Genomic DNA, 18490 nt, shown 5'->3' with positions numbered 1-18490 from the left:
AAAATTATATTTGAAATATACAATTAATGTTTTGACATGTACATCGATGTTTCATTATCAATTTTTCATCCTTGAACTTTATTTATTCCTTCATATCAATCTCTCACACATACATACATACATACATACCTACACACTCACACACATACGATTTGTTACTCAGTTAAGTATTTCCATGTAGTTGAATTTTTCACATGATTTGTAGTTAACTGACTCATTTGATCCTATTTTACAAAAAATTCAACATCCAAATATGATTAGTTTAACACAGTATAATCCGGATTGTTAAAAAGATATATATTTCTTTGATTTTAATTATTACCCTGAAGAAGTCCAGACAAGTTAGCTGGACGAAACGTTGAAATCAGTTAAATTTCAATCGCTGAGAATATTTCAAATATAATGACTTCTCTATACTCGGCTCCCAATTTCTGTCAAACTCTTCGTTCTAATCTTGACGAATATTCGTATAATTTATGGCTCATGGTTAGATTACTGATACAGTTATAATTAATTATCATCCTTTGGTTCTCAACTCATAAACAATTACTATCTCTTAGTTCACTGATCGGAGGTGTGACAACTTGGACCAGTACACTTATTAGTAGTGGGTTCTGTGGAAGTGACTGACTGATCATAGGTTGGTTGAGTCAATAAATTTGAAATTAGAATAACTAATTCACAAATGGATAATTTATTTATCCAAACAGTATTCACTAGATCTTCTTAAAATAGAATAAAAACGGTCAAAAATCGAATCCAGATAAACTTTAACAACTCTAATCCATTATAAATCTTAGAAAGTATCAGTATCTATGTTGCCGCACTCACTATGCATTAAATAAGGGAACTAAACCACGTGAATTGCTAATGAAACTTGAGAACTAAAGGGGAATTCATTAAATGTTGAGCACTTTTTGTGGAAATAAAATATCGAGGTAAAAGGCTCTTTCCTGATAGATTATTATCCCAGTGAGAGCCATGAAGACTGGAAACAATGATGCAAGGCCAGTACCACCAATGATTTCCCTTATTGATGTAAACATTGAACGCATGTGATATTTTTCGCGTTTTCGTCACTGAGTTATCGTCTAGATGATTGTCGATTAAATGAACACAATATAGTCTATGAAAACTACTACAGTAAAACACATGGGTTTAGATAATTAATGTTGGTGAGCCTAGTTTCTGGGAACATTGGAATATACTATGAACGACAGAAGCGAAGATGGGACAATTGAACTTCCACAAATTGGAAGTATTTCGAAACAGATAGGATCAACACACCCAAAATTATGTCAAAGAAACTTTTATGGCATCCATTTGCCCACTTACTGAGGAGACTGCATATACTACTGACTAATGTGTGACCCAGCATCCTTATACATTATTACCATGAACGTTTTGTTACAGGTAAGAAAAATTAGGGGATGATAAGCATAGTTCAATTTCAACTAATCAATATCGATTATTAACCCACTCTAATTTTATTAAGGGTAAAACCTGACCGATTAAAATGTCACTTTGCTGAACAGTAACAGAATAATCTAAATTATGTATCTTCAAAACTTTCTGGGTATGAAAGATAGCAAGTTACACTAGAATGATCAGAAAAACAATTCTGAAATTTTTGTAATTGAGTCTGGGGATTTAGACATTTTTAGCTATGAATTATCAACGGTGCTTAGATTACAATTGCTCCCTATATATGGATTACTCGGTGGAATTTCACAAAATAAACAACCAAAAATAATCACAAACAATCGCTTTTTTAAACGGAATAAACAAATAAAGAACCTATTTCTTACTTAGATACCATCAATGTAAAACAGATAACATTTGCGATGCATTTAATTTTATCTCTGCATAAAGAAAACACCGTTAATGTGTTTGTTTGAATTTTATATTTAAGAAAATTGTGACCTAAAGCACTGAGCATAATGTTTCTAAAAATAATTAATACAAAATGTTTATGAGATTACTGAAATTAGAAAGGCAGTTGTCCAAAATAGATTATTCTCCCCTTCCCATCCACCATCAAAAATAAAAAGAAACTAATAGTGGGTGTTTTACAGAGATTCGTAGTGGAGTTTATTCATTAATGAAAAAAATGTCAGATGATGAGAGAAGTGGAGGTTTAAAATAAATCAGGATCTGAAAAAAAGTATTTTCAACAAAATAATACGGAATTAAATTGAGATTCTGTTAGGAATGAGATAAATTGTTTTTAGATGAAAAAAGGAACACATATACGCACACTCCCTAGTAGATCAACGCTGACGTAGCAACAGTATTAATGCCACAAGTACCATCACCTCGATACACACGGAAGTAACCCTGAAAGTTAAAGTAAACGAAAATATACATACACAAAATAGTGTACATGAGATTTATGTATATTTTGATCTAAAAAAGAATTTTTACACAAATTTAGAAGATTATCAGATGCATTACAAAAATAATTCAAGTAGTGTGAGCTAATTATCAACAACGTATAGTTTAAACATGAATCTATTATGTTATTGTAAATTATTGACCATGTAAAGTTTTATTCTGTTGGCTCTTAATCAGAGATATTGTGTAAAAGCACCATCAAATTGAGGTAGGTAGTTTAGAATTTTAATTTTCAACTTGATGATTGAAAGTTAGATGATTCAATCATTAGGGCATACGAATCTACAGAAACGTTCTTGGCAATTTAAAAAAAACACATTGAAAAACAATGATCACTCATTAAGTATTGTAGTGAGACTATCCTTTAGTAACAGGATGAAAATAACATTTTTCAGTGCTATTCATTGGCATAATATGTTTTATATGAGCATTTTACATATGTACTTCAACAGAATTCCACGTCAAGTCGAAGTTTACAAACTGTAATGAGTGATTCAAAATAACGGTTTATATTACAACTTTAATCGTATCGACGAATTAACATAACTTAAGAAATATCAAAAGGTTTCATTTTATGTGCTGATTTGAATATTTTTACACATAAATAAGTACAACCAGGTGCAATAACTACTGAAATATGATAGGATCATCAGTACAGGCTGATGTATAATTGATCAGTATAAATTCATCTTGGATGGAAGAAACAGAGGGAGACTTCTTTTCAAATACTCGATATAAAAAGTCCAGTTTCTTTGACATTTTTAATAGGAAATATGATGGTTTCCTCAGTGCGATAACCGACATTAAGGTAAGATATGCTACACAGATTTGTCTGTTAATAAGACGAGAGAATGGCTCGACAAACAGTAAAGGTGGTTAATATTTATCTGAAATAATGAACCTATTTAGCTGAGAAAGTTCGTCGAAAAGTAAAGATTGTAGTGTCGGGGATATATCAAGTCCATATACCTTATTCTAGCTACTGGACAGGCCAATTTATCTGTTCTTGTTGAGTTACGTTTTGACCTTGATAATTATTCGCTTATCGACCTTGACTGTTTTTATATGAGCGTATGAGTGGTGTGCACTTTTTATCGCATTACTCATCACATGTCTGTAGCTTATTTTCGTGTGACTATAAATATTGATTAACGCTTGACTAAACTGAGTTGGCTCACATGCCTTCTCCACTGCACGTCATTTCGCTTCGCTCTCTTTTCTTCATTCCCTGACTGCCTGTTCAAATGAATGAGTGAGTGAAATATACATATTCAAAATCCATTCTCGTATTTGACTTATTTAATTCCGTCCAATGAACTAACGTGATCTAAGTCGATAATTATATACGAGGATTGACGATATATATATCTCAATAGCAATCGGAAACGATCTCACTGGAGTCATATTACGGACCACTAAAGTATATATAGGTTTTTATTAATGGTTGTGGGGTTATTTAGCCAGGATAGTCTTAATTGTTTTCTATGTTTAATCTCTTGATTCAAGAGATCGCCTATATTGCATTGCCATCTCTTGGTGTCCGACTTATATAGGATTGTAGCTTTGTTAGCAGTTTGTATGATTACTCTTTCTACCTGACTTAGAGTATATCCATTTTGAAGTAAATTATTTAGCATATTTGGGTAGTCTGTGGTCAAGGCGTGTATCGCCTTACGTTGTCTTCGTTTGGATTTCTTATTAGTGTTAGGAGTCTGATTACTATTTAAGTAATTTAGCTTAAGTATGGTTGTGATCATGTAATAATCGGAGTTAGCCTCCATAGAACGACTGTTGTTTATGTCAGAGACCATTAACTTGGAGTTATTTTCTGTTAATACCAAATCTATCATATATTCAGTCTGAGTTTTAGGGTGTACCCAGGTGGAAGTCTTGTGTGCTGGTTCAGTAAGGATTGGTTATTAATGACGAAGCCAACACCAGTGTTACGGTAACCGTTGATGTCAGGATTAGCGACCGTACCACGTTGAAAGCACCGGTTTTTCGTCCGATGTCAAGATTGGAGTTAAAGAAGGTAGTGTTTTTGTCTTATTTGATGGTTTTGGAGACCATCCTAGTTTTCGTAATCACTGCTATGTGGTACTTGCGTTCGATGATTTGTTCTACAATCTGTTGGAGTTTGCACTCTTGTAGGCAACCTTGGACATTCCATAAACTAAGTTTGAGTTTTTGGTGGTTTTATGCATTTTCTTGTCTTTTTTTGAACAAGTAGCAATTGTGCTATGATTCTTTGTAGTTTTCGTAATCAGTTGTGGGTATAAGCGGAGTGGATGATTAGGAAGTTCTCTGCCATCCGGTTTGCCGCTCACCCCATATCTTGTCACCCACAACACAATTTACCTAAAACTGAAACTAAAACCCCAATAAATAAAAATAAGTCCATAAATAATGTAAATAAATGCCCGCATCCTGGCTGCAATAAAAGCCTACCAACTAAGAAAGGCATAATCAATCACTTCTATGTAGTACATAGGTAGTCAGCAATCACCGAACATGAAGTAAAATCAAAGACAAGAAACCTGCAAAGACAACTATTGAGCCCCGGTAGGTGTACCGTGATTCGATGTAGCCTCTTCTCCAGCTGAAGAAGACATCAATATTTATAATCACACAAAAATAAACTACAGACATGTGATGAATAAGATAAAAAGTGTACACACACACGCTAATATAAAAAGTCAAGGTTGATAAGCTAATAATTAACAAGGTCAAAACGTGACTCAACAAGAACGGATAAATTGGCCTGTCCAGTAGCTAGAATAATATATATGGACTTTACATATCAACCGACAGTACAAAACTAGTTGATTTAATGTAATTTAAGTAGTAAATAATTTCAGTAAGACGCTTTATATCAGTTATGCAAGGGAAAAAACTTACTTTTTCACCCCATTCAACACCCCAACTGTTTTTTACAATCCAGAATGGCTCATTTTCTTCGGAAACTCCATAGCCAACAAGTAAAACCGCATGATCAAGCAGATACTTTGAACAGAAGATCCACCATGGATGACTAATTCCATGTCGATAAAACTAAATTGAGTTGTGGTAGATAAAATAAACATCATAGGAATCAAAAGCCTAAAATCCATTTACAATAATTGTAGTGTACAGTTGTTGAAACTTACTAGAAGTTGAAAACCATAATACATCAGTTGTTTTGTACTTAAATTCTACTTCTTACAATTCTGAGTAAGCCCAGTTACCTGTTGATTGAATGTAATTATATTCAGTCAGCTACAACGTAGGACCAGGCACATATATGCATCGGTCCAGGTTGCCATACCTCATTAGCACAGCAAGATGAACACCGGATTCACAGGAGTGGTTAGGTAAAAGGTGGTAATATATAGGAGAAAGATTGCATATAACGATACAGTACAGGAAGAAAGAATTAGTTAGTAGAAAGAGAGATATGAAGTGATTTTAATCTCTTAGTTTAAGGGAAGACAGGGAGTGTATACACCGACGCCATTGTGATCGATTCTGAGCCATGTCACCAAGAGTCTCCAACCATCGGTTACGATAGTCGTTCTGACTTCAACCAAGTAGTCTGCATCTACCAACATGGCTCAGACTAGAGGTTAGTGACTTCAAGCACTGATGCCACGTTTTGGTTTGGCCGCCCCTAATTCTCTTCCAACCATCTCTAACACCCGTTAGCATTGCACGTCGTGGTAATCGGTGTTCAGGCATACGTAACACGTGGCCCAACCATCTCAGTCGATGAAGATTAGCAACCTCATCAACTGATTTACCATCATTACCTAATACCCTGAGTCTAACCTCACTATTACTTACCCGGTGATCCCAACAGACGCCAGCAATATTTCTAAGGCATCTGTGGTCAAATACTAGTAGCTTACGGGTGTCTTCTACTCTTAAAGGCCATGTTTCGCTGCCGTAAATTAGAACAGAACGGACTGCGGTGCAGTATACTCGTCCTTTAATTGATAGACGGATATCTCGCCTTCGCCAAAGGTGACGTAAGTTGGCAAAAGCCAAACGAGCTTTTCGAATCCATGCTGAGATTTCGTCTGATACCAGCCCATTAGGGCTGATCAAACTTCCAAGATAAGTGAAGTTGTCAACTCGTTCGACTACTTCACTCCCTATCCTTAGTTCAGGTGTTGACGCAGGCCAGTCCTGAAGCAACAACTTGCATTTAGAGGGAGAGAAGCGCATTCCAAACATTCTGGCACTGTTGTTTAGTGCTATCAAAAGACTGCATTTTATCAGCGTCTTCACCAAACAGGAATATATCATCTGCGTATTCTAAGTCCATAAGTGGACCTCCTGGAAGGAGATCAATGCCCGAGAATTCAGTCGACGAGAATGTTATTTCCATCAATAGGTCTATGATGAAGTTAAACAGAAATGGAGAAAGTGGACAGCCTTGACGGACACCACCTGAGGTTGCAAAAGTAGACGACAGTTCGCCATAAGCTCTGACTCGACTAGTAGTGTTCGAGTAAAGAGCCTTTACAAGGTTTATGTGCTTCTGGGGTACGCCTTTTAATGACAGACACTGCCACAGAATCTCGCGGTCTACCGAGTCAAATGCTGCTTTTAAGTCAAGAAAGACCACCATTGTCGGACGTCGATAAGTATGCCTGTGTTGTAGAACCTGACGGGTGGTGAATATGTGGTCGATGCAGCCACGACCAGGTCTGAAGCCAGCTTGGTTCTCTCGTGTTTGCAGTTCATGAGTCTTAGTTAGGCTAGTATTTTAGATACTATATCAGTTAAACTAACCCCTCTGTGGTTGTCACAAGATGATTTTGACCCTTTCTTATATATTGAGACGATAAGTGATTGCGACCAGTCAGATGGAATAACGTTTAACTCCCAGATCTTAGCTAAAATATTAGTTAACCTAATCGCTAAAATTGGACCACCATCCTTAAAGACTTCTGGAGCCAATCCATCTGGACCAGCTGCCCTTCCTCGTTTCAGATTAACTATAGCCTTTTGAACTTCAGCAAGAGTTGGGGGACCTACTTCAATGTTCCATTCACACTGTCTGGGAATGGAGGGCAGTTGTAGAGTCGCTGAAGGCCAGCTGAACTGCTCCCTAAAGTGTTCCCCCCATCGTTCTAAACGTCTGGACTGGGAGTAGATGAGAGTATCGTTTTTTTCCGATATAATCTCACTTACACTTGACTTATTAATTCCAGTTTCTTTTATTAGTCTATAAAGCTGTCTTGTGTTCCCTATAGTCGCCGCCTTTTCCATCTCTTTTGCTTTCGTTGCCCACCACTGCTCACGGTCGTTTCTTAGACTTTTTCTTAACCTAGATCTGATTTGTTGTCGCTCTTCATCATGTTCGGAACCTGATGGGACGAGTTTGCGAGAATCCATCAGTGTGATAGACTTTGAAGAAATCCACTGGTTCTTTGTAACTCATTGGTTTAAGTCACTAATAGATTTCATTGCTGTTTCCACAGCTGTTTGTATATCTTTCCAAGCAGCATCTGGGTCAGCCTCGTTTTCAGAACTACCTAAGTGTGACCTCAGTTTTTCCTGGAACCTACTTTTGGTTTTCTCGTTACTCAACTCAGTTCTAATTGGTCTTTTTAATGTGGCTTTTTTGTGCCCAGTGAGGCGCAAGCAGATGCGTGCCCGTATTAGGGCATGGTCGGAGTCCAAGCAGGTACTCCAGAATGAGCGACAATCTTCCACCGACACTCTCCAACGATGACTGATGGCAATATGGTCTATTTGAGTCCATCGTTGGTTTGGTGTAGGGGGTCGCCATGTTAGACGATGTCTTTCCTTATGCTTAAAATTTGTGTTTGCTAAAAATAAACGATTGTCTGAGCATAGTTGCAGCAGACGATCACCATTATCTGTTCGTTGTGCCGGTATACTAAAATACCCATCTAAATGCCTTTCTGTTTGGTTTAAACTACTTATCTGGGCATTAAAGTCACCTGCTACGAGTACTATGTCTGAACGTTTAGCTTTCTGAAGAAGTTCAGATAGCTTTCTGTAAAATTCATCTTTCATTTTATCTGAGCTGCAGTCGGTGGGAGCGTAGGCAGAAACGACAAAAAGGCAACGACGTGTGTCCCTATCCTTCCGAGTTCTTACGGAGCCATTTAGCCGAACAGCACATAGACGACTGTTGACGGGGATCCACTCTAACAGTGCTTGTTCCGCCCTCATGCTTAGTGCTATGCCTACACCTGCCAGTCCACGAGAACTGGCCATCGGGACCCCAGATACATGGAGGGCGTATCTCGTTGGCTCTCCGTTTTGCCGAGGTGAGATCAAGTGAATGACCACACTGGGATCCTGTATGCGTGTTTCGGAAACACAGCATAGATCAATGGTACGAGATTCTAGGGTTCTAGCCAAGGAAGCCTGCTAACCGATTTGACATAGGGTGCGTACATTGAAGGCTCCAATGTGTAGTTTGGAGCAGGGTTTCAGTAGACCTGGGACAGTGTTTTGAGCACTAGAATTGTTGGCTATGGTGACACTTGAGGGGGAAGCCGAAAAAAGAAGTTTAGAGTTTGAAGTTGATGTAGGAGGAATAATAGGAATTGAAGAGGGAGGTTGATTATGAATACAGTGGTCTTGAGTGCTGTTAGAGGTATGAGGGCGGTTATCACTTCCCGGTTGCCCACACCGTGGAAGGGTTCTTCTGGAGGTACCTGAAAAGGAAATTGGATTAACAGTGGATTAATAGCGTGACCGTTGTGTCCAAGGGACAACTGCTTGAGGTCGATCACACACAATTTTTCTGTGAGTAATTTTTGTGTTAGCTCCGTACTTGTTGAGACCTTACCTCCGGAGACGGATATCCGTGGGATAAGGCGAGATGTGAATTGTTAGGGTCGACCTTTTCTAACCCCACCCCTCCTTGTGGGAAGGCAGCATCGCTGTCATGCTGGTTGTCTGAAGGAAACACCTTACTGCTGTCACACCTCTGTACAGTCAGCAGTACGACTTCGCCTTCAGACCTTGGGTTTGTTGCTTTTAGTCTTACCGCTCTTCAACCGACCTTTCTGACGTGGTAGGACCTTGAGGAACAGTTGTTCCAGTCAGTATAGCTCGGTTGCTTCATCACGATAGGCAAGCCCGACCACTACGTCAAGGTAGCAACAACGGTCGGGATGTAATTATATTATTCATGTTATACAAACCATTTAGCAGTGTGAATCAAAATATGTATCGGGAAAATGTCTGCCCGTACTATTGATTTCTCTCATGTTCTATGGCCCGTCAAATACCACGTGACGAAATCGCTGATCGGAATACTGTCCTTGTCCCTGCGCTAAGTCAGTGACAATGTTATGTTTGAAGCGATTACGAATTCACCTAGTCTGTGAACTGAACAAGGACTCTGTGACCGAAGACCAATAAGCTAGTTATTCAGATGCGTCCCAGCTCTGCTAACTGGAGACAGAAGTTCATATTTGAAACGGGGAAATACATTCCGCAAGCAGCCAGAAGCACGAGCAACCACGACCAGTCTAGTTCGAAATACACTCTTTATATATTGGTTTGTACACCCATTTTTGACTAATAATCAGAATAAATCACATATATGAAAAATACTTCATACAAGAATATCATATATTATACAGAATAAAATGTCATAGGGGGGAACGAAACAAATACTATACCGAGTGATCATCAAATTGAATTAAACGGAATTAATATTGAATAGAAATCATAATGAGTAATCAATCTAATTTGACTTTTCATCTCGTCATAACAAAATCAACCAGCATTAGCAGCCTTGAGTGAACCCTGAGTACTTATCGGTCCTCCGTATAGTAGCTTTTCGCCTATCCCTCCCCGTTCAGTCCAGGACGCAAATATCAGCCTCCGCTATATGAACCGTATATTTCAGACATACGTCGTCTATATACAAGCACAGCAGGTCGCACCACACAATAAAATGAAAAATAAGGATTATACACGATCAAGTCAAAAGTGGCTGTGGGTGTGAAATTTATTTCTCATTCGGATACGATTTATAGTATAAATATTTCTTATTGTATAGGATGCTGGTTCTTAACGAAAATATCCTAAGTAAAAGTAAGAACACATCATACTAGTCTACATTGTTTAGAATCAGTCAAGATTTGGTGAAACCCGAGGTTTCATAACACCGTAACTTCGTTACTTACTTACGCCTGTTACTCCTAATGGAGCATAGGACGCCGACCAGCATTCTCCAACCCTCTCTGCCCTGGGCCTTCTTTTGTAATTCCATCCAATTCTTGTTCATTTTTCTCATGTCTATCTCCATTTCCCAGCGTAATGTGTTCTTTGGTCTTCCTCTTTTCCTTTAGCCTTAAGGATTCCATGTGAGGGCTTGTCTTGTGACGCAGTTGGGTGCTTTTCTCAATGTGTCCTATCCACTTTCAGCGCTTATCCCTAATTTCTTCCTCCGTTGGGATCTGGTTTGTTCTTTCCCACAGTTGGTGGTTGCTAATAGTGTCCGGCCAACGGATCCGAAGTACTTTACGTAGACAACTGTTTATAAACACCGTAACTTCGTACTGATGATTTATTCTTACAGCAATTTTGGAACCCTTATTCAACTCTTGAAAATATTGTCGATATCGTATTGATGAGCGTCACTATCCACACAACATAAAACGGTTGTGAATAAGCCGTGACTAGCATTTGACTATATATATTCATAAAGCTGTAAAGTAGGGTTGCGTGGATTAATAAAACCAGTGTCTGAGCTTACTTTTAAGGGACTGAATTATTGAGGTTATTCAAAATTACTAGCACTTGGTGAGTTATACATAATAACAAAGTTATGATCAACAACTCATAACAACTTCACTACTTAACCAAGTACAACTAACGGCTAAAAAAAATTTAACATTTTTTGTACACTAATAAATTCTATTTCCAAATCTGTTGATGAATTATATGTTTGAAAGAACAATATAGTAGAAAATATGGTGTATATATAAAGAAAACCAAAATATAATTTGAGGACTATACCTGTAAAAGCATCGCATTCATACCAACACTAATCGCTGAATTATGATAAAGCCATGCAGCAAGTTCTGTTTCATCTTGAGTTAAATTTACTGAACTATTAATGTAAGCTGCAACATTATCAGCTTTCAAATGACATTTCTCATTTTTAGCATCATAAGGATAATTATCTTCAAGCATTAAACCACCCATTTTTATGATTGATTCATAGGCATTCGATGGAAGACCACCATTACAACCATCATCTAAACCGTCACAGTCAACAAGTTGCTGTAATTAGCATGAATTATTGAGAATAAAATATTACAATTAACTAGAAGCTAGTTGTAAGAAGTACAATTATAGTCAGAAAATATGAATACACTCTTTAATTGAATCGTATTTGATCCAATATCATTATTCTTATTGACGACGGTATGCTGAACATTTTCAGTACCAATTAATTTATCCGTCAACACGAGGATTTCGTAGGTCACTGATTATCCATATGCAAGGATGCGTACTAGACTATCAACTACAATTATTATATGAGCATTGGTGATACTGCTAAGTCGCAAAAATCACGATGTAAGTAGGATATCTTTATCCGTATACACATTATTTTCCAATTTACTGTTTACAGGAGCCTTATGTTCAAACTATCAAAACATATATACAATGTTCAGAGGTGAATTTCGAACTTAAATATCTAGATCTTACTTTTAGGTTCATGTTGTTCCCATAGCTTTAAACTAAGCATACCAAGATTAAGTGAACGACACGAATTGTAGGTTTATTTAAAAGGTTAAACATGAAGAATACTAGAAGTGGTAGTAACTTACAAGATAGGTTTATCGGACAATTTCACTCAATGAGGTAGTGGCTGGAAAATTCATAACCTAAACACTTGAACTATATACAAAATAGAATGTAGCGTTGCTGTGCTTCTTTAACACACTTTATAACTGGTCAAACCATAATGAAACACGTACACAGTATTGTAACAATAAGGTTACTTGAGCTACAAATCAACCCACCTTCAAGAAAGTCTATACGAAGAGAGTTATGCACAAAACAACCTATATATTATATATATAGGTTTTAATCAACATTTTTATTTCTACCTTTCTTTTACTGAATGCAAAACACTGGTACACGTTTCACTTACATGAATTTGTAAACTCAATATTACGATACGTTTAAAACTACTGCTTACGTCTCCATTGAGAATTTTAGTATAACCTTTTGTAAATACGTTTATTTGATACGGCAAACAGTAACAAAGTGTTTTTTGCTGAATGATATTTCTCTCCATTTCGAGAAATTCGACACAACTTAATTACTGAATACAACTCTATGTTTGCGACTGGTTCGTACTGTTTGCGTGATGAATGATGATCCTAGTCGGTTGCCCAAGCCAAAGTAGGTAGGGAGAGATTAGAATATAATATGAAACATTATCTAATTTAAATTTCTGAATGTACACATTGATGAATAGGAAATAGACTGACCTGCTCACTTAATGATAATAACTTTCCAGTTTTGCGGAACCACTGACTCTCAACATTACCAGTGGTTGAGAACGCCCAACAAGAGCCACACATTCCTTGATTTTTTACTTCAGTTACAGCGCCTTTTTCTCTCCAATCGAAGTTTTTTGGTATATTCTTAACCTCCTTTTCCAGAGAAATTGGTGTATTATTTGTACTAGACGACACTACCCAGGAAGCAGTTAGATGAGTGCGTGCGAATTCATCAGCTAATGATAATTACGATTACTAGGAAATGTATACTAACTTGTCAAGTCTGAATAAGGTGTCACTCCATAAATGGCTGAACCTCTTTCAAATACCTGATACAATTGAGCTTTCAAGATATTCGATTTGAAGATATTAAACCTAATCTCGTCTTCTAAGCAGAAAGGTATTAATTTCCAAATTTTATATGAAATTACCTGTCTCATGATACTGTTTTCTATATGTTAACTTAAATTGTGCATATTTCTCCTCCACGTTTGCAGGCAACTTAAAGCCTAAGTACTGAAAAATAAAGCATAGAAGTAAAAAAGAAATAAGGTTTTTATCCGTCGAAGTACTAACCAACAGAAAAACAAGGAACATTGTGATGTAATCGACATTCCTTCTCTACTTTTTACCAGTTTGGCTAGAGAAAATTAACCGCTTGCTAAACTCCTGATACTAATAACCAATGACTACGTGATTGATGTTTTGGTATGCCGCCCACACTGAATGCATTTAATTAAGGCACTCTCATGGCTCAGAAGTAAGACGGTTTATTTAACTCCTGTGGATCCGTCCCTGGAATCGGTCCTTAAACATAGACTGTCTAACACTAGACAAAATAGACGTAATCGAACGTACCTACTCAAATACTTACCTACCCCTGTTACCCCTCGTGGAGGAGCATAGGTCGTCCACAAACATTCTCCATCCAACTCTGTCCTAGTCAATCCTTTCTAGTTGTTTGCAATCGCTATTCGTCCTTCAGATGCTTGCTTCCGATTCCCAACGCAATGTGTTCGTTGGCCTGCCCCTTTTACGTTTACCTTCAGAATACCAAGTTAGCGCTTGCCTCGTGATGCAGATTGCTGATTTCCGTAATGTATGCAATATCCACTTTCAGCGTCTTTTCCTAATTTCCTCTTCAGATGGAAGCTGGTTTGTTCTCTCTCACAGTAGGCTGTTGCTGGTGATATTCAGTCAGCAGATATTCAATATCTTGAGTAGACAACCGTTTATGAATACTTGCATTATTGTGGCGATGGTTGGGTATTTTTCGAAGTTTCAGCTCCGTACAGAAGAACTGTCTTGACGTTCGTATTGAAGATTCTCACTTTGGCATTGATTGACAGTTGTTTTGAGTTTTATATATTCTTCAACTGTAGGAGTGCTGTCCTTACTTTGCCAATCCTTGCCTTTACGTCTGCATCGGACTGTACACGTTCATCGATGTTGCTGTTCAGGTACGTGGAAGATTCCACATCTTCTAGAGCTTCTCCATCAAGTGTGAATTGGTTTGTGTTCTCCGTGTTGTATTTGAGAACCTTGCTTTTTCCATTGTGTATGTTTAGGCCTACTGATGCGGAGGCTGATGCTACACCAGTTGTCTTAATTTGCATTTGTTTGTGTGTATGGGATAGAAGAGCCAGGTCATCTGTGAAGTCCAAATCGTCTAGTTGCATGCAAGCTGTCTATTTTATTCTCTGCTTCCCGTCAGATGCTGAGGTCTTCATAATCCGGTCGACCATCAGAGGAAATAGAAAGGCAGAGAGAGTAAGCAGCCTTGTCGACCTATAGAACATATATCTGATATTTGAAATGGTGTGACTGATAGTGCGTTTAATTCATTTGGCTGAATTATCTGAAATTATGAAAAATCCGAGGAACAGATCACCTCTATATGTTTGATAAGGTGTAATTACTATGAATTATCTGCAGAATAAAAACAATTCTATTATGCACACTGCCGAGGAGACTCATACTAGGACAAAACGACCGTCCAGTACTTCCAGGTTCTCCATGGTGGTCCAGCTTTAATTGACACATGAATCCAACTATTAGATATTTCATAATTATATTGTCTATCATAAAGTAATTTTATAAGAATAAAAAGCCGTCGAAATATATGTTGGTGTGTTGATGTCGACAATACTACTAAGTGACAAAATTTGATACAAATACATTCTATTCAGTGAAATGAAAAGTTGATGACGCAAAGTAAACGAAGTTCACTGAATACGTTGTTGACATGTTTATATGCTTGGCGTTAAGCCAGAAGTTTTATGAGGACTAGTAAGACTTCGAAGGTGTCTAAACCAATGACAGGAAAGTAAGTGAACAAACAACCTAGTGGTTAAATTTAAAGTTGTTTAACTACTATGTTCCTGTACCAATATTTATCTGAATTTTCTTGGTATGTATGTTATCTAGATCATACGAGGTACTTTCTATGAGTAGATACAATACCATCTAACTACTTGGAAAATAGTGGTTTACGGGAGAAATAAACGGAGAAATATTTAATATTCGTTGAGCAATTAAAAATTTTATCAGCATGAGACATACAGTCAATCCTCGGTAGGACTATATTTTATGGACGACCTTTAAACGAATTTTTCAGTGACCTTGAAACTATTAGCCAATCAGAAGAGAGCTAGTATAAAGTGAAAACATTATAAAAAGCTTATGAATTACAGCGGATATTCTTCTTTTACATGATTTAAAAACTTGTTAAGGTTAGATAAAGGTTCAGATGTCCTGAAATCATAGTGCATGGGGTTAGGGTTAAGATTAGGGTTAGGGTAAGGGTTCAGGGTTTAGGGTTAGGTTAAGGTTATGGATAGAGTTTAGGGTTAGGGTGCATATCTGCGAAAGCCGCAGCCAATGTTACTGGTGACTTCATAATCCAATTTGCAACAATTATCATGATTTGCCTTAGTCTGAGTCGTGATCGAGCGAAGAAAGTGCCAGCTCGAGCAGATTTTATCTTCTAACATATAGTACAACGAAATCTAATGTCATCACGGTAGTCTGCACATCGTGCTGCAGTCAATTGATTGCCAGTCACAGATACAGGAACTTCTTAATAGTCCCATCTGTTGTAGTCGCTTCTGATTGGCTCGTCTATAAATTAGTCTTACCCAATACTCTATCTCTGATTATCGTTACACAAAAGATGCTTTTACTAATTATTACACTTTCGACACACATTAGCAAAAGTTGGTAAACCTTCCGGTTTATAAAAAGTTGGGCGCTGATGTGTAGCATAAAAGCTTGATTCAATATAAAATTCGTAACACACATATGCTGGTTTCTTTCATATAAACCCCACGTGGAATATACAACTTGATTTGGATAGTCTGGTTTTTTCGCGGCAAACTATTGATATCACTTGTCTTACTGTCGCTCAGAAACGCAAATTACATAAACACACCACCTACAACGAGTTACTATAGTAACTCGCGTATACGCTAATGACAAGTTTGCTTATCGTGAATAAAGCAGTTTCAAAAGATTATATTGCTAGGGACTTTCAGATGTATTTCTGGCATGCCATGAATATTGAGATATAAAACCAAACCTCAGAAAACATGAATTTAACAAATAATTACCTCGAGGTTTACAGGCATTCTCGGGACAGCAGATCGACAACCTTCAAGGTACAACGTGCTATCATCATACAGTAGACCCTTTCGAAAGCTTAAAACGAAATTGCATTGTTGATACTAAACGTATTAGAGCACTTATTCAAGTTCAACATACTCCATATACTTTCAACGAGCAAGGTCCCAAGTGCGCAATAGATATATATTCCGTTTGGTATTTGGGGCAAATAGTGGGGGCCAACAAAACAGAGAAACGATATCTATAACCCCTTGTATTCTGTGAGAAAAATGAGATATTTAAATTCGAGGATACAGTTTGTAATGTCTGGTTAGCGTCAAATGCCACATATCTGTAGGGCTCGCTTGAATATTGGTTATAAAACGTCACCAACGTAGGAATTACACGTCCTAGGGGTGCATCACTCAATTCGCCTTCGAAGTGTTCATTGTAATAAAGCAGGTCATCTTTTCCACCAATCAAAAGTGCTAACAAAACAGAGAGAGAAATCATACCAGACTACATAAGACGATCCAATGGAACGGACCCACTGACCTTGTCAGAGGTCGAAGTTCGAACTAAGATTTTCAACTACGATTGATTATTCAGATTCAGATTTGTGCAGTAAGGACAGAAGGCCTACGGCCTATGTTATTCCTTTTCTAGTATGCTTCTGTGAGTGTCCAGTCTTCTCTTGAAAGAGTCAATTGAAGGTGCGGACACCACTGCTTCAGGCAGCAGGTTCCAAGTATTGACGACTCGGTGTGAAAACCTGTATGTCACGGGTATTTTGTTCGTTCTTGGCTTTTCTACTCGCCTGCTATGTCCTTTGAGGTGTCCCGATCTAGTGGGAAGAAAGAGAGAGAATAAGTTAGGTCCGAAATCATTTCTCAGTATTCTGTACATCAAAATTAGATCTCCCCTTAGTCTGCGATAGGACAGAGTAAAGAGGTCCAGTTTTTCAAGTTGCTCTTTGTATGATAAACCCCGGAGTTCCGGAATCGGGCGCTAATTAAAACTTAAGCCACCTTGGGTTCGAATAGGTGAATTTTGTGTTTTTTCGATATTGAATTGTCAGGGTTTGCAAGTAGTTCTTAGTTAAAAGGAGTTACATATTCTTCAGTCTTCAATAGTTTTGACAGATCTCTCGACTTATATTAAACACTGCAGTACGCATCACTGTGAACATCGATCCGATCTCGCTTTTGACGTAACAACAGAAGGTGCTGATATTACGTGTTAGAGAACTCTCGTAACACTATTCTATGTTAGAAATGAAACGCCAGAGATAGACGATTTGTTTTCGGTTTCAGAACACTGATAGAATGCCTCCTCAAACGATTAGTCCTAGACGGAGGGAAACGACAAAACATAATAATGCCAAATTCATCGTTTAATATACGGTTTTTAATGTCAAATCACCCCGTACCTGAGGCAGAATGACGGAAACAGGTTAAGTCCTCTTGGTCTGTCTTTACAGGACAGGTTAGTAAGGTTATTCACCCTTGTTCCAGCACATCCGCTCCATGACTGAAACAGAGAGTTGCCGCTTGAAACCCGTATTCTGAATCCGGCCTCACAGACGTCGTGCATAGTAGCTTAGACATCACTGCGTCCAAGCGACGTAATGACTCACAAATAGCCTATAGGATCCCAAGGCATTTGTTAGCGACAGATTTACAATTACTTGTAGTTCTTAGGTTGTTAGTTACTATGACTCCCAAACCTTTATAATCCATTGCTTTGTGCAGTACCGTCTTACTTATTGTATAATTATATAGATCGTCACAGTACTTTTGTGGAGATAGGCACGACAAACTTATTTTGTAAATCGATTTCGACATTGTTTACATTTATTTTGTTAATTCTCATAGCTTTTACATGAACCACAACTGTTCGTAAAAGTTGTTTAAAGTTGCATGACCCTGAATTCTTCCGTTTCCGTTTTGAACTCCTCATGGAATGACGCACTCTGCTAACCGCTCGTAAATACACTGCTA

The 18490-nt window shown here is 37.7% G+C and overlaps 1 protein-coding gene across 1 annotated transcript; it reads right to left on the bottom strand.

Annotated features, from left to right (window-relative positions):
* Positions 1-924: 924 nt before the first annotated feature.
* CL1 (Cathepsin L) lies at positions 925-17154 on the bottom strand. The gene is made up of 9 exons (XM_051215148.1): positions 16806-17154; positions 16650-16769; positions 16499-16612; positions 13322-13406; positions 13165-13278; positions 12879-13126; positions 11392-11658; positions 5293-5445; positions 925-2337 (listed from the first exon to the last, which is right to left on the bottom strand). Exons 1-9 carry the CDS (start codon positions 17001-17003, stop codon positions 2263-2265), a joined length of 1374 nt encoding a protein of 457 aa, XP_051068332.1. The 5' UTR covers positions 17004-17154; the 3' UTR covers positions 925-2262.
* Positions 17155-18490: the final 1336 nt, after the last annotated feature.

Source organism: Schistosoma haematobium, chromosome 2, assembly GCF_000699445.3.
Source record: "Schistosoma haematobium chromosome 2, whole genome shotgun sequence".
Classification (NCBI taxonomy): domain Eukaryota; kingdom Metazoa; phylum Platyhelminthes; class Trematoda; order Strigeidida; family Schistosomatidae; genus Schistosoma; species Schistosoma haematobium.
This window is presented reverse-complemented; position numbering and strand designations above follow the sequence as displayed.

Excerpts from the sequence above, each read along its gene's own strand:
- CL1 (XM_051215148.1), bottom strand. The coding sequence starts at position 17,003 with ATGATTTCTCTCTCTGTTTTGTTAGCACTTTTGATTGGTGGAAAAGAT. Across the intron at positions 16,613-16,649 it reads GCTCGTTGAAAGTATATGGA|TATCAACAATGCAATTTCGT; the intron begins GTATGTTGAACT and ends TAATACGTTTAG. Across the intron at positions 13,127-13,164 it reads ACCTTATTCAGACTTGACAA|CTGATGAATTCGCACGCACT; the intron begins GTTAGTATACAT and ends AATTATCATTAG.